We start from the raw sequence: 24,288 nt of genomic DNA on the forward strand, positions 1-24,288 counted from the left end.
TAGAGTGCACTCGAGTTCGGGTATAGAACTCATCTCACAGATCACCAAAGCAAACAGCAATTGTATATCAAGCAATTCACACATTACAATCAATACAGTGATCCCAAATTATACAAAAATATGTCAAATAATAGATAACAATATAGCACAACAAGGGTGAAAAGTAGGCAATACCACCAAGGATTCTGGTGAGATTCCCCAGTGGAGTCGCCACTTTTCTGTAGCGGTGTATTCGTCGCTATATGATCTATCGATTGAATCATAAGCTAAGAGATACAATGAAATTTCGAGTCGCCACCGCACTTTTATTTATCCAAAGGACTGGCTAAAAAGCGAACAAAAGCCTAAGAAGTTTTACACGTAGAAAACTAATAAAAAGATCAGAGAGTCTGGGTAAGGGGTAAATTACGCAATGGGAAGGTGTTAGGCACCCACTACGTCCTAGGTACTCCTAGGGAGCCCTTTTCACACTTGTTGTAAAAGATTGTTATTTGTTATGACATAAATATTGTGCAAACATGATTGGGATGATGAGAAAAGAATATACAAGTTAATTATTTTTGTGTTATTGGGTTTGAACGGATGAACCCGCTGCCTACGTACCTTCCATCAAAGGTAAGGATCAAAACGCCGTAGTTCGGCTAAAAGATTTCCAAAAGTTGGTGGATTCAGTTTTAAACACAAGCACTGAGGCTTTTCATTATCAATGGGAGAACACTCGACCAAAAAACAACATCCACCATGCGAGGATAGCTTCGACGTACAAGAGGGGTTAGCCCTGTTTTCAGTACGGAAGTCTTACTGTCGACTCACTAAGGATAGGCAAGATTTACATCAACCACAATGATAATTGAAACCTATGGCTAATGTGAAAAGATTAACAATGGACAAAGCCAAAACAAGTGAATGAGTGAAGTTAATTGATTGTGATTATGAAAGGAGTCAAAGTATGATTAAGATTGATTCAAAAGAAGTGTTATGAAATGAGTTTGAAAAAAGTCAAGGACTTGGGTCCAGGTTTTTAGTTAGAAAACATGAAGATGTTTGCACAATAACTATGTCAAGTTTGAAATCAAAGTGTGAAAAGGTTTAGGACATAATGAATGAATGGATGAGAATGGATTATAAAACTTCTTAGGAGGTTCATTTCTTGAGATCATATAGGAGATGATTCAAGTGTGTCCTTTGGAATAGCAATGGATAATAATAGACAAACAAAGAAAGTCAACAAAAGCGGATATCGGATGCCAATCACTGGGCTTATACCAATCTCCTAAAATAAAACTGGATATCAGATGCCACTCAATGGTCTTACACTAATCTCCTCAAACAAAGAAATAAAAGGCGGATACCGGATACCAATAGATGGATTTACACCAGTCTCCTAAAACAGAAATGGATATCAGATGCCACTCAATGGTCTTACACTAATCTCCTAAAACAAAATGAAACTTGGATACCGGATGCCAATCTGTCTGGACTTATACCAATATCCAACATATGATCATAGGAAAGCAAATGCCAACTAGCAGGGACTTACAATTGCAACCTCACATAAACAAAGAAAAACAAAACCATGGAAGTCAGATGCCAATCTGTCTGGGCTTACTCTAACCTCCACTGTATGGTCCTAGGAATACAAATGCCAACTTGCAGGGACTTACAGTTGTATCCTCACATACAAACAGACAAAGCAACAAGTGATCATAGGAAAGCAAATGCCAACATGCAGGGACTTACAGTTGCAACCTCACATACAAATCAAACAGATCAAATTATGATCACAGGACAACAGATGCCAACTTATCGGGACTTATAACTGTATCCTCACATACAAATAAACCAAATAACAGAAGATATGAGTGACCAATGAGGTCTTACACTCTATCCTTCCATATCATAGGAGCAAATGCCAAAGCAATGGACTTACAATTGTCCTCAATGGGTAAGCAACAATGATAGCATCACAAAGATAAATGAGATGATCATGCATTAATGACAATTGATGATGATAAATGCATAACATACAAGCAAGCAAGTGCATATGAAGCAATCAGTCAACCAATGAATATCAAAACAGCACACTCTATAGCCAAAACAAGGGGGCTCACACAAGAGGGTTTGACTATGAAAGTCCACTGTAATAGGTAAATGTCGCTCTTAACCTTGCCATTGAGAGGCTAAGGTGAAGCAGATGAAAAGGAGATGAGGGGTGTGCCTCATTGCTTCTATCCCTGATCAGGGAGAGCATATAAGAAAGTGTGGGAGCTCAGAAAGATGGAGCTCTTTCCACATTATTGACTCGATTAGATCTTGGGTTTTTATCTCAATGCTTCAACCATGTAATGGGAGCAAGGAGAGGACTCACTGAATAGTAGGGGATAGGTTGCTTATCCCTACCTTCCACCAATTGCCTTACTTGAAGGACTTTTCCTGCTTGGGACAATTTTAAACACACACAGGCATTGCCTCTTAAGGAGGACTTCAGACAGTTTGCCCGGTCAAATAACAGACCGGGTCTCCAGACTACATGAAGAAGAAGTAATTATACCTCAAAAGCAATTGCTAAAAAGCAAAGCAAGCAACTAAAGCAACTAAAGTGTACCTGAAAAAGTCAAACTCATTAGTAAACAAGTCAACAGTTCAAAACAAAAGGAATGGATAAACAACAGTCAACCACAGAGGGACCAATGTGCAAAGCACAAGACTCAACTATATGAGTCACACCTACAAAACAAGGGTTAGCACATGATATATAATCCAACTCAATCAAATTTGAATGATCTTTGAGGCATTGGTGCTTAACCTGAAACATTAACTCAATTGTAAGCTCAAAAGACCACTAGGACTAGCCTAGGGTCAAAGATGAAAGAAAAGGTCAAAACAGCAAAGAAGAGTCAACCCAATTCATGTTCAAACATTTAAGAAGCTATCTCAATTGGATCCACACTCATATCATGCATCAATGTCATTTCATAAACAAAAGAATGCAAAGCATGGCAAAGGAAAGCATATAGAAGTCAACAGCAAGACTTCATTCAAAAGTCAACCCAAACAATCCCAAAAAAATATCAAATAAATCACATTCAATCCTAACATCTAGCATGGTAAGCATGTCAAATTTCATTGCATTTGGATGAGAGGAAGGCAGTCAATTAAAATCAAGAAGTCAAACCAGATTCAAGCATGCACAATGAAGGTCAACAAACATGGGTCAACTTCAAAAAATCATATCAAATTGAAAACAGAAGAGAAATGAATGAGATTAACACCAATGCAAAGCTCAAGGTGTCTAGTATGCACATATGAAATTTCATGATCATACAATAAGATATGAGAATTTCACAAAGGATTTGGAAACATGTATCACACAAAGTCAACAATTGACTAGGCAAGGAAGAAAATTCACAAACAAATGGGAAATTGCACCATTAAATCCAAGAAAAATCACACACAAACTAGACATGTAATAGATCATTCATGCAAAATTTCAAGTTATTTGGAAGCCAGGAAGCAGGTGAACAAAAATCATGAATTAGCATATCAATGGTGTGACACAAATTGTCACACCCTAGTTCAAAAATTCATATCTAGCAAACCACAAATGATAAATGCACAATCTCTACATCAAAACAAAGATGAAGGAGTCTAGTTACACCACAAAAAATTTCAGGGGCATTGGATACATCCTCATCATTTCACAAAAGGAATGGCCAAAGGTATCAAATGAGCATACATGACAAGAAAACTCATACCATTTAAAATCCAGCCAATCAAAAATTCAATAAAAATCATGATTAAATAGTAGACATTCTCATGAACATGATGGAAAAAATTGCATGATTTTTGGAGTTAAAATGAGAGAGAAATGAATTTTGCAAGTTGATGAAACAATTGGAACAAACATGAATACATAACATGGCATGGAGAGTCAACCAAGGTTGACCAGTGGCATATTTGAAATTACATGCACCACTTATCAAAACGCGGTGTTTAAGCAGGGGAAATGAAATGTTCCTATTGGCTGATGGCCAATGGAACAGTACACGCGCAGAAAACCACCAACAACAGCCAATTGAAATTCGTGTTTCAGAGCATGCTAGGGTTTTGAAGACTTAGGGTTTTTGAAATGGCAAGGCAGCATCATGTTATTACCAACATCAAAACAAAATCAAACACCATCATACAAGCAGCATGGCAGTTAGATAGTAGTGTTCATACAGCAACCAAATAAACAGTAAACCAAACATTGGTCAAGCAGATTTCTGGGCGGATTCAAAGAGTTCATGAACAGCAGGGCATATTCATGTTCATCATCCAACAACAAATTTCCAAAAGAAAAAACTCACACAACAGGGCATTGATGAGGTGATATCATGCAGCAAAAACAACCAACACACACGCATATATGAAGCTGGGTTTTCTGGGAAAAAATAATAGGGTTTTCAAAACAGCATGATCTTCATCACCTTCATGCAACTCGAAAATTCAAAATGCCCAGGATTTAAATGTAAGCATATCAAAAGCATCAGCATACATCAAGCATCACAAATATAACATCAAATTTCATTAAATCACTGCAAGCATGGCAAACCGAGCAAAAATACATTTGAGTACAAGAAATGAAATCCAGATTTCTCCATCATAACACAACCATTTCAAGCAAGGCATAGTTCCTTAGAATCAGCATCAAAAGACCTTTCATAAACATAGCATAATTTAGAGAAAGAAGGAATTCAAAACTTTACTTGGTTTTGAAGAAAAATTGAAACAATGTTGTTCTGATGGATGCAGCTCGAAACAGGAGTTCACAATGCCTTGAAATGATGAAAACTTGAGGTGAGTAAGCTTAATGGTACTTGGAAGCCTTCACAGCTCGAATGGCCATTGTTGGTTCTGTCTCATCCTGCGAAAAATCAACCGGCGAGACTCAAAAATAAAACACACAGAGCCGCCACTAAACGTTATTTATCCCAAGATAGGGAAAGGAAACGCTCAGAGAAACCTGGAAAGACATGGTCTCGCGACCAGAGAGAAAGGGTAAGGGAGTCGGTTACGCAAGGGGAAGGTATTAGCACCCCTCACGTCCTAGGTACTCCTAGGGATCCACGTCCTAGAATAAAGAAAAGGTTGCTAAACATCACACACACACACAGGGGAACGCATGTGGGGTTAAGAGGAACGGGCTCGATAAGGTATCGCACCTTATGCCTACATATCTTGTCTGGAACAAGAATCAGAGCCACTGTAGTTCGGCTTACACACGCCAAACAACACCAAAACGCACAAACAAGCAAGGGTGGCAAACATGGAGCCCGACAACCAATTGATGGAATTACGTCGGCATCCGAACCAAAACACACTCAAAACGGCAAACGTGGAGCCCGACAGCCAATCACTGGGCTTACGTCGGCATCCGAACCAAACACAATCAGATAACAGGTAAACACACGCAAAAAAGAAAAAGGTTGCCCGGAGTGGTCTCGCACGACCACCTGCCTACATACCTCGTCTGGAACGAGGATCAGGGCGATGTAGTTCCCCTGAAAGGGACTAAATTGCTAACCAGAAACCGGGGAAAGATACACGACTAGGGAGCTGAGACTCGAGCCTAATGTTGTCATGCATCGTTAACCCTAAGTTTGGTTTTCTATCCTACTTGCATAAGCAAACTAACCTAACCAGGAAAGAAGCTAACACACAAGCATACAATCAGATCATACATCAAATGAGAACAGGCATCTCAAACAAGCATGTCAATCAGATATCCACATATCACACGCTATAACCAAACAAGAAGCTCAATCAATGGGGTTTGACCGCCGAAGCGAGTCGTCTGTACAGGCTGGGTTTGCTCTTAACCTTGCCATTACGAGGCTAAGGTGAAGCAGATGAAAGGATGAAGTGAGGATCAGACCTCACAGCTCTTATCCCTAACCAGGGAGAGCTGACAAATGAGCATGGGTCCAGAATAGGGGAACCCTTCTATACTCGATGACTCTGACACAACAGATCTTGGGCTTTTGATCTCAATGCTACAACCATGTAATGGGAGCAAGGAGAAGACTCAACTGAATAGTGGGGGACAGGTTGCTTGTCCCTACCTTCCACCAATTGCCTTACTTGAAGGGCTTTCACCTGCTTGGGCTTAAAAATAAACAACCACAATCATTGCCTCTTAAGGAGGACTTCAGACAATTTGCCCGGCCCGGTAACAGCCGGGTCTCCAGACTACATGAAGTTTTAAGAAGTTACCTCAATGCAAATTGCTTATGCAAAGCAAAGCAAAGCAATAGTTCACAAGGAACTGAGCAACTAAAGTACCTGGAAACAATCAAACTCAGTCAGTATTCAATCAGACAAATTGTACAGCAAACAATCAAACAGTTTAAACAATACAACACAAAGCAAGCTCAAGGCTTAAGCCCAAGCTCCAACACCTACAAAACAATGTTATGTTAGTGTACAAACATCCACAACATCAATTAAAATCAACTTGTATCATTCTCCATGTACATTGCTTTTTTGATCCTGAAAAATCAAGCAAATGTTAGCAACTAGACCACTAGGCCAAGCCTAGGGTCCCAAAGCAAGAAAAAAGTTAAAACAGCAAGGTATCCACCATCCAACATCAAATTAACATCAAACAAGAGCAAACATCCTTGGTCTCATGTTTATATCATCCATCAAGTTCAATTCATGCACAAAACAATCCATATTGGTTCAAATGAAGCACCAAATATACAAACAGAAGTATTGCATTCAAAGCCATGCCAAAACACATCAAAAAAATCTCAAATTAAATACACCTAAACAGGGGTCAATCAAGGTCTACCATGTCAAATTTGAGCTCAATTGGGCAAATGGAACCATGTCAATGAAAATCAACAAAAACAGACACAATTTCATGCTCCAATTCACACCATCAATGCATACATCCAATTCAAAAATTCATATCTCATTGAAAACAAAAAAGAAATGGATGAGACCAAAACAGGGAGGTCACACAATGTGTCTAGTTCATGCATATCAAATTTCATGGCCATACAATACAATATGAGGATTTCCCAATCAACCTACCAACATGTATCACATGAGCTTGCAATTTCAACAACCAGAAATGAAAAATCAAGATTAAATTGAAAATACAGTGAAAAATCCTACAAAAATTCATCAAGCATCCTAACATGTCAACAAGTCATCATGCAAAATTTCAGCCAATTCCAACATGCATAGGTCATCCAATTAAATTCAACAAGTTGACATCAAGAGGTGTGACACAAATTGTCACACCTAAGTTCCAGAATTTGCTGCTCTCTAACCAGGTATCAAAAATTCATGAAATTTACATATAAATAATCATTGGCCTGTCTACAATCACCACAAAAATTTTCAAGAATTTATTTAACGGCATGTGCATTTCGTGATCAAATTACAAACATGTACCAAAAATGGACACACAATGGAAACCCTAGGTCAACTACAAAAATTTGCCATGCACAACTTTGACCAATAGGTCAAAAAAATCCTACACTCAAAGACAAAGTCAACACAATTTTTTTTATATTTTTCTGATTTTTTTATGATTTTATATGAATTTTTTAAGGTGTTAGTGATTTTTTAAGGATTTATTTGAATTAATATAATTAAATTGGATGAATTATTAATGGCATCTTGTAGTTAACGAAACAGTACCGCGGTAAACCAGTTGTTCAAAAATTTACATGAAAACACGGATCAAACAGTAAACATAATTCAACAATTCATCTTCTTCTTCGAGCGGCAATACCGTGTTCATCAACGGTAGCTTCGACTTTGCTCATTTCATCACCAAATCTCACAAATTAATAACCGTTGGAAAGGTCTCGATGCATAGATCATGAATATATAACCTAATCAACCTAAATCTTACTATGCTAGACGGATCGAACGATTAAAGGTTTGAACACAAAACTTCAAATCGAGATTTCTCTTAACTCACTCAATCATTTCATAAACCGCAAGTCTCATGCTAACCTACGATGAACGATCTACACAATACATATAACAATTTACAAAACCGTGAGATTCGAATTCGCACCTTTGTTTGATGACAGTTGCGATTCGTGATGAATTTGGATGTGATTCTTCAAAACAGTCCAAGCTTGATGATAGGGAAGATGAATGGAGGTGTTAGCCTAGCTCGAATTTGCTCCAATTATGAGAAATTCCAATTCACCATTGTTGAGCATACTTTGGACAGTTGTGAATCTTGAGGATTTGGAAGTTGCTTTGTCAAAACAGTAGAGGAAGAAGTGGAATGAAGATTGGATCAACAAGAATTTCCGAATTTCATCAAGAATTGGAAGAGTTTTTGTGGTTTTTGTGTGATGTGTTCTTGAATGTTCTTGAGAAAATGTGAGAGAATTGGAGAGTTTTCAGATCTGAATTTTGGTGAAATGAAATTCTGTTATGATTAGCAAGAGATTATGAATATATAGGTTGCACTAATCCAAGCTTAATCCACTTAATTAACCAAATGCAATGTTAAGTGAAAGTGGTAAATTGCAAAGAGAGGGCAAAATGGGAATTTCCACATGACAGCACATTGACACCTGTTGACAGCTCATGCAAACTCTAAATATCATATGTGAACCATTGCAACTTGTTTCAACTTCATTGGTTGTGTATTTCTCAAATTCACATGTGTGTGCAAAATGACCAATTTTCATCATTTCACTTTTCAAGCCAAAATCCAATTCTCATGCCTTATCCATGAAATGAAAATTCAAACACATTCTAAATGCCATTCCTGAGGTGTTGGAAAAAGTCCCATTCAAAAATTCCAATTATTTTGACATTTGGACAATTTTGCCCCTGGTCCAATTCAGCTGTCCAGTTGAAAAGTGACTTTTTGCCTTGGCCACTTTTGGGAAAATCCAATGATGCACCCTCAAAGTACATGTCAAATGGAGTTTGTGCATATAAAGAACTTGCAATTTGGACAAACCGTGTGGAAGTTATGGCCTCCTGATTACGGTCTTTTCTGAAATTCAATGAGCCATATCTTGCAAACCACACATTGGATTTTCAAGTTCTTGGACTTTTTGGAAAGGTGAGAACAAGATCTACATCTGTCATGTTGAACAATTTTTCATTTGAAGCTTCCTTGGACTTCTGTTTTTGAGGTCAAAAACTTTCCATTTTTGGAAACTTCAGTTACAAGTCGCTTTCTATTTTTGGCAGTTTTTGTCCTGACTTGATTTTCTTCATTTTTAAGCTTTGAGATGTCATATAACACTTGTTCCAACATGAATGAAGTGTATCCAACTCATTTCCACCTCCAAATCCATCAGATCATGTACAGTTGACCACGGTTGACTTTTCATCTGACGGATGAATCTGGCAATGCATAGATCAATCTGAGCCCCAATCCTCAACTGAAATGGCTCAAGGGTGAAACCCTAGCCTCAATAATCACCATATAACCATCAAACGAACCTCATATCCATCACAAACCCCATCTCCTGATCCAGCCCTGATTGGCCCAATACAACTGATTAGGGTTGACCAGTGGTCAAAACCCTAATCTCAAGGAATCTTCTTCAATCTTCTGATGACATCCAACCATGATGATGATGATGTATCAATTCAATCAAGATGAAGACCAATACCCTTGGGAATCACAAAATCCTAATTCACAGTCCAATCCTCAGATGGCCCATGATCAGTCAAAACCCTAGGCTTGCACTTGACTTCCTCATCTCCTGATCAAGACTTGGAAAGATGGCTTGCACAATGTAACCACATGATATACAACATGAAATGCCTAATGCCCTAAAATGAAATGCAAATATGTTAATGCTAGTCCCAAGAGAGGAGGGCAAATTTTGAGGTGTTACAGCTGCCCCTATTCAATCCACTGTGAACCTGTCGATACGAAATAGCCTCGGCTTTCGGATGATCAGGATGAAGAGTGATTGAATACCAAGAACAGACGAACAATTTGCACCCTGATGGGATAATAATCAACAACGCCTGTCAGCATCGGCGAAGAAACAAACTCTGAACTTGTCGACCTGGATACCAAAATAAATGGTAACACAGGGATAACCATGGTGTGAACACCACACATCCACTCGGGATTATCATCCTCTCTTTTTCTTTTGCTTTTCTTGAACCCCGAAAATTTTCTCTGCGCAAACGATCCTCAGATCTCTGCATTTGAACCCCGGAAAATGCCTCAGCACTCCTTTTTGCCAACATAATGAACCCCGATCTCCAATTTGAACCCCAGTCGCCTGACGATAACTCTCGATCACCAGAATGAACCCCGTTCTCCAGAAAATGTCGCAACATCTCCCTTTCTCCGTTTGAACCCCGGAACATGCCTCAGCATTTCCTTTCTCCATTTGAACCCCAGAACATGCCTCAGCATTTCTTTTCTCCATTTGAACCCCAGAAAATACCTCAGTATCTCCTATCTCCTGTGATAATTCCGCTGGCAATGTCGGAAATAACACCAAACCACTCTGAGGGCGACATGTCAGAGGGTAAACCTTCACAAAGGAAGGTAGCCTGTGTATCTCTTCCTCAGAAGACACCTATAACGACCTCCATTGGCCTCAACCAGAGTCTAAGGTGACACATGAACAGAAGACAATCCTGCGGACCTCATCCTGGATAAAATCTTCAACTCCATCTCCATTTGAACCCCAGAAAATGCCTCAGCATATACTCTTCTCTGATTGAACCCCGATCTCCAAAAAATGTCGCAACATCTCCTTTTCTCCATTTGAACCCCGGAATCGCGCTGCTCGCGTAACGTCCTCCGATATCATTTCCATCTCTGTCCGACGGAAACATTTCCTCCAATATCGCACTACTGGGGAACACTGCTGATCTGACGTCATGGTACCACACTCCTCAGAGTAACACTTTCAACCAGACACTGACTGATGACTGGGAGAAAACTCGACGTTTACTGGACATCGAACAATGATGTTGACAGGACATCGAACAATGATGTTTACAGGACATCGAACAATGATGTTGACATGACATCAAACAATGATGTTGACAGGACATCAAACAAGGATGTTGACAGGACATCAAACAATGATGTTGACAGGACATCAAACAATGATGTTGACAGGACATCAAACAAGGATGTTGACGGGACATCAAACAATGATGTTGACAGGACATCAAACAATGATGTTGACAGGACATCAAACAATGATGTTGACAGGACATCAAACAAGGATGTTGACGGGACATCAAACAATGATGTTGACAGGACATCAAACAAGGATGTTGACAAGACATCAAACAAGGATGTTGACAAGACATCAAACAATGATGTTGACAGGCATCACACAATGATCGACCAGACATTAAACAATGACTGGGAAATAACTCGACGTTTACTGAACATCAAATGATGATGTTTTACAGGACACCAATCAAGCTCGACCAGACACTTGCTGATGACTGGGAAATACTGCTGCTCCAAAATCCCGCTGCTGAACTCCTCGGAGTATCGTCTTCACTATCCGGCAAAACCAAATCCCAAGCGGTAACCACGGCTTGAATCGCGCTGATCGCGTCACATTTCCATCTCTGTCCGACGGAAAAGCTCCTCCAGTATCGCACTACTGGGGTACAACAACTCTCAAGCGGTAACCACGGCCCGAGTAACTGATGCTTGCAATGCTGATGTTGATCTTCCAACCAGTGAAACCACTCCTCAAACGGTAATCACGGCTCGAGTTGCATCTTCACCCACTGGCAGAACCATATCTCAAACGGTAACCACGGCTTGAGACTAGCCTATGCTTGCAATGATGCATGATTGATTTTTCTGCGTAATGCTCCACAATTATGGAAATGCTACGCGATTATTTATTTTTCTATGCAATATGCAATGCTTATTCTACATGATGAATGCATAAAAATATCCCCCTCAAGGGAATTTTCTGGGGAAAACGAGACTCTCCGCTGAGGAACTCGCCACTGCTCCGATTTCCACCCTGCCGGGGATAGCACTGCTGCTAGGAAATAGACAACCCTTGCTGGGGATACAGATCCTTTGCACCCAACCCTCTCGAGGACATGCTGGGGAATACCTCCTTTGCACCCCACCCTCTCGAGGACATGCTGGGGATACAGATCCTTCACTGCACTCTGTGGGAAGACCACAGTCTTTGACTTGCTGGGGATATAGATCCCAACTCTGCTTTGGGAACCCTCACAGATACTCCCGCTGGGGAAATGAGCAATCTTCAACCTGCTGGGGGAATACCATCCAGACCCTGCTAGGGGAACGACAACTACTCCGCTGGGGAGGACCCAATCAATCCACATGTAGGATACCCTCGGCTGGGGATGCAGATATTCGCCTGCTACGGAAACTCGTTCAATCCACTGGTAGAATGAACACTGTTGGAGAGATATGTCATTGAAAAAACCCGCTCCACTCGGGGAACTGCTGGAGATATATTTCTTTGAAACCCGCTCCACTCGGGGAGAAGCAACCTCCTGGCCTGGCTGCTGAGGAAACATCAATGTAACCCTGCCGGGTATAACCATACTGACTCGGCTGGGGAAGCACAGATCTGGAATCTGCTGGGAAGTTGGCTCCCTAAACTCTGCTTGGGGGACTAGCTGGGAAATGAGAAAAGTTGGCACAGAACACCCGTCGACTCGTCGAACCACGATATCCACCTCTACTACTCGTATCCGCTTTCCACTTTTGAGAATTCCCAGACTCGTCTGGACCTTTTCTGCTCCATCATCTTATATTCCAAGTCGCTCCGCGCTCGACGAGAGATGTACTCCTGGGAGTTATACAGAAATTTCAATCTTTCGACTTCGAAGAGTCTTCTTGATTAATTTCAAAGGTCGTCGGACGTCTCGTCGTCTCTCCGTCCTTTCTTCATACACTCGTCCCTGATCGAACTCTGCGGGGAATTACAAACTTTCCAGTCTTCCGACTTTGAAGAGTCTTCTTGATTACCATCAAGGATCGTCGTACGCCGCAACGTCTTCGTCATTCTTTCATTCATTAGTTCCTGAGCGAACTCTCTGGGGATCTGTTACAAAGCTTCCACATCACAACCTGCAAGTGAGTGAAGAATATCTAACAGTACCTGCAAAACAGATCATTAGATAAAACCGTGCCCCAGGCGTGTCAAGATTTCAACACTTGGGTCACTCAACCTTCCGAATAAGATTTCAAGCTTTCAATCTTATAAACATGCATTGGAAGGAAACCTGTATGTGTTAAAATGCAAGATTCTTTATCAAAAATTTCTGGATGTTTTTGCAATCAAAGCGGTAATGAAAACAAAAACAAAATTATTTGACTGAATATGCATTTTATTGATTGGAAAAGCGTGGCTCAAATGAGCAATACAAAAGGAAGCAATTCCTGAAAAGAGGTAATTGCGCACAAAAGGAAAAATCTATCCTAATGGCAATGTGAAACCCGTGATCTCATCGAGTTCCAACTCGGTTACACCCCATATGTCCTCAGACTCTCCATGCTTCCTGCCTTCTGAACAAGACAATTCTGACTGATCCCTACCGGGTATTATCCATGATGCTTTAACCGAAGCGCAAACGATCATGCTAGACGCAGTTGTTCGTTTCAATCCCTCTTTTGCCTAGACCGCCCTTTCGGGTTTTCAGTCCACCGGGATACCCTTTCTTGCCCAAGTCACCTTTTCAGGTTTTCGACTTGCCGGGTGTACATTTTTCACTTTTATCCCTAATTTTTGCCCGAACCTTTCTTTCTGTTTTTGGTTCGCCGGGATGCCCATTTTTGCCTGGACTATTTTATTCTTTTCGTCCAGCGGGTCTCTTTACACGAAGTATTTTTTAACTGCGCCCGCATTCACAGGGGATGGAAAGTCTTCGCCATCCATGGTCGTTAACAACAAGGCTCCGCCAGAGAAGACCTTCTTGACCACGAATGGACCTTCATAATTCGGTGTCCATTTGCCCATTCGATCGTTTTGAGGAGGAAGGATCCTTTTCAGCACCATATCACCCACGTGATATACCCGAGGTCGTACTTTCTTGTCAAAAGCACGCTTCATCCTTTGCTGGTACAACTGCCCATGACAGATGGCTGCTAGCCTCTTTTCCTCTATCAAGCTCAACTCTTCATACCGGGTCCTTACCCATTCAGCCTCTTGCAACTTCACGTCCATTAGGACTTTCAACGAGGTAATCTGAACCTCAACAGGTAACACAGCCTCCATCCCATATACCAGCTTAGAAAGGCTTTGCCCCAGTAGGCACACACCGAGATTCGATACCCAGGATACCAGTTTCCTACTCAATCACACCGTCGGTGCATTCAAATGCTATCCTGGCAGCAAAAGCTTATTCACCTTAACCTCCCCATCAGACATCAGAATCCGTTCGGATTCAGGGTCAGGCCCCTCCTCCGGGATCGGTCACTCTCAATCTTTCGATTGGAGCACCTCGAGATGTCCTCATCAGGGAACTCAAACTTCATTGGTTGATAACCCACCATGGGTTGTTGAGCGATGTAATCAGACAATACACCCCTTGATTGCTTTCTGAGAGTATACTGATCAGTCAATATTCTTTTGCCTTCTCACAACCCATCCGGTCGATGCTGGATTCCCAAACACATACCCGATCGGACCCATCTCGGAAATCCACAAAGTGGTATGAACCAACATAAACTGTCTCAGTCGGCGAGCAGCCTATGCCAAAGTACATCAAGTTTCCCGATCAGTGAATGTATTGTTTCACAGTCGGTAAACTTTTTGCTAAGGTAAATTGCATGCTCTTTTCGACAAGACTCGTCATGCTGACCCAATACACCTCGTAGACCCCTCGAAGGCCGTTAAGTACAGATTAACAATTGTTCCTTTCACAGAAGGTATCAGAATCAGAGGTTCCTGCAACTCATTCTTTTATTTTTCAATGCCCCTTGGCAATCATTATTTCACCTGACCGTTTGATTTCTTTTTTTTTTCAACATCTTGAATATAGGTTCGCACGTGGCTGTTAGATGAGATGTGAACCATGACAGGTAGTTCAATCTATCTATGAAACCACGAACCCCTCCTTTATGTTCTCGGTTCAGGCGTTTCTCTTTTTTTTTTTTTTTTTTTTTTTTTTTTTTTTTTTTAAGCAGGATGAACCTCGATTCCTCTCTGACACTGAACCCCAACATCTTACCGGATCGCACTCTGAACGTGCATTTACTTGAATTCAACCTCAGCTTGAATTATCTTGACCAGATGCCCCACTCCTGTTTGGGACTTTGCTATCATGTCATAGCATACTGAATCACATCATGAAACAAAGTCACCATGGCTCTCTGATACAGGCACTGGCGTTCTGCTTCTCTGGAGGACAGTCTCCTTTCCACGGTAGCTTGTGCGTAATGACGTCGGTACCCGACCCTGGCATATCCTGACATGACCAGGCGAAGGTATCCACCTGCTCTTTCAACAAGACTACCATTCTGCTCTCGACTTGCCTCTGAAGCGGCCACAATTTCCTATTTCCTTCCTGACCTCGGCGGTGCGTGGAATAACAATCTCAACCCGCTCCTCGGGCGGCTGAATCACCTTCTCCTCTTGTCTCAACAACCTGGTTAATTCCAGTAGATCACAATCTTCTTTGCCTTCTTCTTCAGCCTGATTGCTCGGATTGTCGAAGTCATATGAGGGGTAACCAAATTGTTATCAACGAGATCCGGAGAATTATTTTTCGACTTTGGGACGAGACAAATCAAAAAGGAAAAATGAAAATAAACATTGCCATTTTTATTTGTTTTTAAACTGTAAAAATAAATGAAAAACAGGGAACACCGCTTTTTGACTGAAAAACATCCATTTATTAATGATGCAGAAAAATGCAAATTTAAACATGAGGTGGCCCTTACAATGAACCATTACGTGTCGGGCAACACGTATGGCTTTCATGCAGATAAACTGAAAACTAGAAATCATACTCTTCCAGACGAGTAACAATGTAGATCTTTCAAACCCTCCAGTTCAGGATTTGCTGCCCTGGTGCACACGGTTTTACCCAACCATCCAGCTCGCAGTCACTGTTGGTCTCTCCACCCACTGCACAGGTGTAATCTGCATCTTCAGCAATTGCACTCACCGTCGCTTGACCATGTACCGGCATGGGATTAGCATTAACATTCGGTGATGGCGCAAAATTGATAGCTTTGGAGTCTACCAGGTCCTGGACGACATTCTTGAATGCTCTACAGCCCTCAATGTTATGCCCCTGCGTACCAGAATGAAATTCACACTTGGCATTCTCATCGTAATCAGGAGGCCTCTGATCTGATCTCATCGGAACCATCGCCCTTGGCTGAACCAACCCAAGATCCATCAGCTTTTTGAACAGAACAGCATATGTCACGGGCGGCTTGTCAAAATGGCGATCAACCCCTTTTCCTCTCATCTGGTACCCGGCTCTCTGTTGAGGTGGCTGACGTTGCTGCCGGACTGACTGTTTATCAGCAGGGATGGTTACTGCAGCAGTGTGCTGGTAGTAACGACCCCTACCGTGTCCTCTCTGGGCGTATACAGCACTCGATCCACCCTCATCCTTGCGCTGGTCGTTACCAAAGGATTTCTTCGGTCCAGATGACGAAGCGTTTCCTTGCATGTTCCCCATCTTCAGCCAGTCTTCAATCCTCCCCACCTTTTCGGCAATTACTTTCTGTCCCAAGGCGAACTCTTGCATGACACTGATCAGTTCTCCCATCTTCTCTTTCAGCTCGAGAATGTCAGCGTTGGACGGATCCATCAGTTTGGATTTGTGCCGGGTGAAGTATCTGTGAGGACGGGTCGAGTGCAAAGGTACAGTTCTGCGAGCACGAGCAATGATTCCTGCAAAACAGCAAACAGGTTAATATGCATGAATGCAACGTCTATCCATACGAGGAAGATTCTGTCCTTTGATTCTGGTTTCATCGAGACAGATAATATTTCACCAATAACATTCTGACATTCAGATGTCTCTCAACCAGATTCTCAATCCATAATATTCCCCATATGGCTAGACGTGAGTTTGAGTGCAGATGAATGCAAAATGAGAATGATGCAGATGTATGCAATGCACTGGGCCATCCTCCAAGTCATCTGATCATCTGTACTGAATCTGGTCTCTGAACTGATCATAACCATCTGAGGAATATGTAACCACAAATCTGACCCACGGGTTCCGAAATAAACGGAAGACAGATACATCATCATCATCACCAGTCTCTGAGCAGACACACCATCACCATCTGAATCGGCCCAGGGAATCCGAAATAAACGGGTCCCCACTGATAAATATCTCGGCCCGGGGAATCCGAAATAAACGGATCCCCACTGATAAATCACGGACAGCACTCCGGCGTCACGACAACAAATAACCATAAATCCGACTCATAAATATGTCTCTGAATCACAGCTCAAAAAGTCACCATCTGATTATGCATCCGAACAATCACCCTCCCCTCACAGGTAAATTCTAAACAGGTCATCCTAAGGCGGATAATAGTCTCGACAATCGGGCGGAGATACTCAATGGGTTTGCCCTTGCGGGTGTGCCATTGTAGCTCCCTTAAGATCGTCTAAACCAAAGATCCGGGAAATGATCGGTCATCAGAGTCAACAGCCCAAAAGAGATAACCCAACCAAAGTGGAGAACCCCACTGGAAGAGCACTTCTCAGATGAACCTCGTCCGACTTGTGGTATGTCACGTCGCAACAATATGCCCAACCGACACATGAGCGACGTGAGACCACGCTAATCCTAGGTGTATACTCGGGCCTGGGTTTTAGCCCCACTCAGAACACCCACCCCAAAGTAACAGAACCACCTGCAGAGGAAGATGGCAACATGACAGTAATGATGCATGCACGTATTTAATGCAAGTATATAAACAATGGTTAGTATAATAAATGCAATAAATAAACAATACAAGCAACCAAAACCAATCCTAGAACGCTAGGAAGGACTCGCTTAGGGACGATGGACCAGCATAGGTCTACATCCAGATGTCCCCAGCAGAGTCGCCAGCTGTCTCATCCTGCGAAAAATCAACCGGCGAGACTCAAAAATAAAACACACAGAGCCGCCACTAAACGTTATTTATCCCAAGATAGGGAAAGGAAACGCTCAGAGAAACCTGGAAAGACATGGTCTCGCGACCAGAGAGAAAGGGTAAGGGAGTCGGTTACGCAAGGGGAAGGTATTAGCACCCCTCACGTCCTAGGTACTCCTAGGGATCCACGTCCTAGAATAAAGAAAAGGTTGCTAAACATCACACACAGACACAGGGGAACGCAGGTGGGGTTAAGAGGAACGGGCTCGATAAGGTATCGCACCTTATGCCTACATATCTTGTCTGGAACAAGAATCAGAGCCACTGTAGTTCGGCTTACACACGCCAAACAACACCAAAACGCACAAACAAGCAAGGGTGGCAAACATGGAGCCCGACAACCAATTGATGGAATTACGTCGGCATCCGAACCAAAACACACTCAAAACGGCAAACGTGGAGCCCGACAGCCAATCACTGGGCTTACGTCGGCATCCGAACCAAACACAATCAGATAACAGGTAAACACACGCAAAAAAGAAAAAGGTTGCCCGGAGTGGTCTCGCACGACCACCTGCCTACATACCTCGTCTGGAACGAGGATCAGGGCGATGTAGTTCCCCTGAAAGGGACTAAATTGCTAACCAGAAACCGGGGAAAGATACACGACTAGGGAGCTGAGACTCGAGCCTAATGTTGTCATGCATCGTTAACCCTAAGTTTGGTTTTCTATCCTACTTGCATAAGCAAACTAACCTAACCAGGAAAGAAGCTAACACACAAGCATACAATCAGATCATACATCAAATGAGAACAGGCATCTCAAACAAGCATGTCAATCAGATATCCACATATCACACGCTATAACCAAACAAGAAGCTCAATCAATGGGGTTTGACCGCCGAAGCGAGTCGTCTGTACAGGCTGGGTTTGCTCTTAACCTTGCCATTACGAGGCTAAGGTGAAGCAGATGAAAGGATGAAGTGAGGATCAGACCTCACAGCTCTTATCCCTAACCAGGGAGAGCTGACAAATGAGCATGGGTCCAGAATAGGGGAACCCTTCTATACTCGATGACTCTGACACAACAGATCTTGGGCTTTTGATCTCAATGCTACAACCATGTAATGGGAGCAAGGAGAAGACTCAACTGAATAGTGGGGGACAGGTTGCTTGTCCCTACCTTCCACCAATTGCCTTACTTGAAGGGCTTTCACCTGCTTGGGCTTAAAAATAAACAACCACAATCATTGCCTCTTAAGGAGGACTTCAGACAATTTGCCCGGCCCGGTAACAGCCGGGTCTCCAGACTACATGAAGTTTTAAGAAGTTACCTCAATGCAAATTGCTTATGCAAAGCAAAGCAAAGCAATAGTTCACAAGGAACTGAGCAACTAAAGTACCTGGAAACAATCAAACTCAGTCAGTATTCAATCAGACAAATTGTACAGCAAACAATCAAACAGTTTAAACAATACAACACAAAGCAAGCTCAAGGCTTAAGCCCAAGCTCCAACACCTACAAAACAATGTTATGTTAGTGTACAAACATCCACAACATCAATTAAAATCAACTTGTATCATTCTCCATGTACATTGCTTTTTTGATCCTGAAAAATCAAGCAAATGTTAGCAACTAGACCACTAGGCCAAGCCTAGGGTCCCAAAGCAAGAAAAAAGTTAAAACAGCAAGGTATCCACCATCCAACATCAAATTAACATCAAACAAGAGCAAACATCCTTGGTCTCATGTTTATATCATCCATCAAGTTCAATTCATGCACAAAACAATCCATATTGGTTCAAATGAAGCACCAAATATACAAACAGAAGTATTGCATTCAAAGCCATGCCAAAACACATCAAAAAAATCTCAAATTAAATACACCTAAACAGGGGTCAATCAAGGTCTACCATGTCAAATTTGAGCTCAATTGGGCAAATGGAACCATGTCAATGAAAATCAACAAAAACAGACACAATTTCATGCTCCAATTCACACCATCAATGCATACATCCAATTCAAAAATTCATATCTCATTGAAAACAAAAAAGAAATGGATGAGACCAAAACAGGGAGGTCACACAATGTGTCTAGTTCATGCATATCAAATTTCATGGCCATACAATACAATATGAGGATTTCCCAATCAACCTACCAACATGTATCACATGAGCTTGCAATTTCAACAACCAGAAATGAAAAATCAAGATTAAATTGAAAATACAGTGAAAAATCCTACAAAAATTCATCAAGCATCCTAACATGTCAACAAGTCATCATGCAAAATTTCAGCCAATTCCAACATGCATAGGTCATCCAATTAAATTCAACAAGTTGACATCAAGAGGTGTGACACAAATTGTCACACCTAAGTTCCAGAATTTGCTGCTCTCTAACCAGGTATCAAAAATTCATGAAATTTACATATAAATAATCATTGGCCTGTCTACAATCACCACAAAAATTTTCAAGAATTTATTTAACGGCATGTGCATTTCGTGATCAAATTACAAACATGTACCAAAAATGGACACACAATGGAAACCCTAGGTCAACTACAAAAATTTGCCATGCACAACTTTGACCAATAGGTCAAAAAAATCCTACACTCAAAGACAAAGTCAACACAATTTTTTTTATATTTTTCTGATTTTTTTATGATTTTATATGAATTTTTTAAGGTGTTAGTGATTTTTTAAGGATTTATTTGAATTAATATAATTAAATTGGATGAATTATTAATGGCATCTTGTAGTTAACGAAACAGTACCGCGGTAAACCAGTTGTTCAAAAATTTACATGAAAACACGGATCAAACAGTAAACATAATTCAACAATTCATCTTCTTCTTCGAGCGGCAATACCGTGTTCATCAACGGTAGCTTCGACTTTGCTCATTTCATCACCAAATCTCACAAATTAATAACCGTTGGAAAGGTCTCGATGCATAGATCATGAATATATAACCTAATCAACCTAAATCTTACTATGCTAGACGGATCGAACGATTAAAGGTTTGAACACAAAACTTCAAATCGAGATTTCTCTTAACTCACTCAATCATTTCATAAACCGCAAGTCTCATGCTAACCTACGATGAACGATCTACACAATGCATATAACAATTTACAAAACCGTGAGATTCGAATTCACACCTTTGTTTGATGACAGTTGCGATTCGTGATGAATTTGGATGTGATTCTTCAAAACAGTCCAAGCTTGATGATAGGGAAGATGAATGGAGGTGTTAGCCTAGCTCGAATTTGCTCCAATTATGAGAAATTCCAATTCACCATTGTTGAGCATACTTTGGACAGTTGTGAATCTTGAGGATTTGGAAGTTGCTTTGTCAAAACAGTAGAGGAAGAAGTGGAATGAAGATTGGATCAACAAGAATTTCCGAATTTCATCAAGAATTGGAAGAGTTTTTGTGGTTTTTGTGTGATGTGTTCTTGAATGTTCTTGAGAAAATGTGAGAGAATTGGAGAGTTTTCAGATCTGAATTTTGGTGAAATGAAATTCTGTTATGATTAGCAAGAGATTATGAATATATAGGTTGCACTAATCCAAGCTTAATCCACTTAATTAACCAAATGCAATGTTAAGTGAAAGTGGTAAATTGCAAAGAGAGGGCAAAATGGGAATTTCCACATGACAGCACATTGACACCTGTTGACAGCTCATGCAAACTCTAAATATCATATGTGAACCATTGCAACTTGTTTCAACTTCATTGGTTGTGTATTTCTCAAATTCACATGTGTGTGCAAAATGACCAATTTTCATCATTTCACTTTTCAAGCCAAAATCCAATTCTCATGCCTTAGCCATGAAATGAAAATTCAAACACATTCTAAATGCCATTCCTGAGGTGTTGGAAAAAGTCCCATTCAAAAATTCCAATTATTTTGACATTTGGACAATTTTGCCCCTGGTCCAATTCAGCTGTCCAGTTGAAAAGTGACTTTTTGCCTTGGCCACTTTTGGGAAAATCCAATGATGCACCCTCAAAGTACATGTCAAATGGAGTTTGTGCATATAAAGAACTTGCAATTTGGACAAACCGTGTGGAAGTTATGGCCTCCTGATTACGGTCTTTTCTGAAATTCAATGAGCCATATCTTGCAAACCACACATTGGATTTTCAAGTTCTTGGACTTTTTGGAAAGGTGAGAACAAGATCTACATCTGTCATGTTGAACAATTTTTCATTTGAAGCTTCCTTGGACTTCTGTTTTTGAGGTCAAAAACTTTCCATTTTTGGAAACTTCAATTACAAGTCGCTTTCTATTTTTGGCAGTTTTTGTCCTGACTTGATTTTCTTCATTTTTAAGCTTTGAGATGTCATATAACACTTGTTCCAACATGAATGAAGTGTATCCAACTCATTTCCACCTCCAAATCCATCAGATCATGTACAGTTGACCACGGTTGACTTTTCATCTGACGGATGAATCTAGCAATGCATAGATCAATCTGAGCCCCAATCCTCAACTGAAATGGCTCAAGGGTGAAACCCTAGCCTCAATAATCACCATATAACCATCAAACGAACCTCATATCCATCACAAACCCCATCTCCTGATCCAGCCCTGATTGGCCCAATACAACTGATTAGGGTTGACCAGTGGTCAAAACCCTAATCTCAAGGAATCTTCTTCAATCTTCTGATGACATCCAACCATGATGATGATGATGTATCAATTCAATCAAGATGAAGACCAATACCCTTGGGAATCACAAAACCCTAATTCACAGTCCAATCCTCAGATGGCCCATGATCAGTCAAAACCCTAGGCTTGCACTTGACTTCCTCATCTCCTGATCAAGACTTGGAAAGATGGCTTGCACAATGTAACCACATGATATACAACATGAAATGCCTAATGCCCTAAAATGAAATGCAAATATGTTAATGCTAGTCCCAAGAGAGGAGGGCAAATTTTGAGGTGTTACAGGTTCTTGAAGAAAACAGAACTTGGAGAGGCGGCACAGGTGAGGTTTTCTGGTTCAATATGCTCCCAAATGTTGATTAGATGATGAAGGGATCAAGGGTTGCTCGAACACTTTGAAGCTTTGAGCAGAAAAATTCAAAATGGCCAAAATGCAAAATGAGAGAAAAGAGTTTTTTGGTCGGCTGCTGCTATTCTCTAGGGTTGAAAATGAGCAGAAAATATGCTCTTATACTTCTGTTTAGCATTGGTTTAGGAAGTGCTAAACTTGTTTATGCTAAATGAAGTGATTTGCAAAAGTTGCTAATTTTGACACAAGGCATATGGAGGGTGTATGGCTGCACGAATGGGCCTCAAACAGGCTGCCAGTAACATTTGTGTATGCTCTTTTTGGTCTGCTCTTGAATTGCTAACATTGCCTTGTTTGAAATGAAGTCATTTGCAAAATTTGCCAACTTTGCACCTTTGGTCAAAATAGTAGTATGATGATAGCACGAGCATGATTTTAGGCTTGGAGAAAATTGCAAATACCATATGAAACAAATCCCAATTGGCCAAATGGTGTGAAAAGTCTTAATTCAAAAAGTCAATGGTTGGTCAAACTTGAAATGAATAAAGTCAAGGCCAAAAATGCCATTTTGAATGGTAGGGTTTTGGAGGATGATGAATGAATTTTTGGAAAGAGGGTGTTAAATGGAGTGTGTAGGAAAAAATCCCACCAAATTTGGCCAAAGGAATCATGAGATATGCTCATTTGAAGTTCAAAAATTGGTGAAAATGAATTGATCATATCTTGCAAACCACACATGGGATTTGGGAGTTCTTGGACTTTTTGAAAATGGGAGAACAAGATCTTCAACTTTCATGTTGGGCAAAAATTCATTTGAAGCTTGTATCATGATGCAAGTTGAGGATCAAGAAGTTACTATTTTTGGCAGTTGAAATTACAGGTCCACTTTCTATTTTGGGAAATTTCTGATTTTGCTTCAAATTCTTCCATGATGAGGTTGGACATGATATATGAGGCTTGTATAAGCATGAATGAGCTCCTTCAAATCAATTCTATCCATCAAATCACTGATTAAATCCACAGTTAACCAAGTTTGACTTTTCTAGGGTTTTGGATGATTGAACCACTTCTGATGAATTCCAAACCCTAATTCTTTGAGATCTTGATTCCAAATGATGTCCCAAGTTATATGAACTCTTGATTATTGATCATGGTGCCCAAATTCTGCAAGAATGGC

The 24,288-nt window shown here is 40.9% G+C and overlaps 1 protein-coding gene and 1 long non-coding RNA gene across 2 annotated transcripts; both read right to left on the bottom strand.

The window, feature by feature from the left end:
* Positions 1–4,274: 4,274 nt before the first annotated feature.
* LOC127083958 (uncharacterized) lies at positions 4,275–8,604 on the bottom strand. Its single transcript, XR_007788591.1, has 3 exons — positions 8,081–8,604; positions 6,256–6,324; positions 4,275–4,906 (listed from the first exon to the last, which is right to left on the bottom strand). It is a non-coding gene; the product is annotated as an uncharacterized LOC127083958 (long non-coding RNA).
* A 7,259-nt stretch (positions 8,605–15,863) lies between these two features.
* LOC127083946 (uncharacterized) lies at positions 15,864–21,766 on the bottom strand. Its single transcript, XM_051024315.1, has 3 exons — positions 21,245–21,766; positions 19,420–19,488; positions 15,864–16,880 (listed from the first exon to the last, which is right to left on the bottom strand). The coding sequence occupies exon 3, from the start codon at positions 16,795–16,797 to the stop codon at positions 16,012–16,014; it is 786 nt and encodes a 261-aa protein (XP_050880272.1). The 5' UTR covers positions 16,798–16,880; positions 19,420–19,488; positions 21,245–21,766; the 3' UTR covers positions 15,864–16,011.
* Positions 21,767–24,288: the final 2,522 nt, after the last annotated feature.

The sequence above is a fragment of the Lathyrus oleraceus genome, chromosome 1 (genome assembly GCF_024323335.1).
Source record: "Lathyrus oleraceus cultivar Zhongwan6 chromosome 1, CAAS_Psat_ZW6_1.0, whole genome shotgun sequence".
NCBI classification, from domain to species: Eukaryota; Viridiplantae; Streptophyta; class Magnoliopsida; order Fabales; family Fabaceae; genus Lathyrus; species Lathyrus oleraceus.

What these genes read in the sequence shown, in the direction of transcription:
- LOC127083946 (XM_051024315.1), bottom strand. Translation starts at nt 16,797, where the DNA reads ATGGATCCGTCCAACGCTGACATTCTCGAGCTGAAAGAGAAGATGGGA.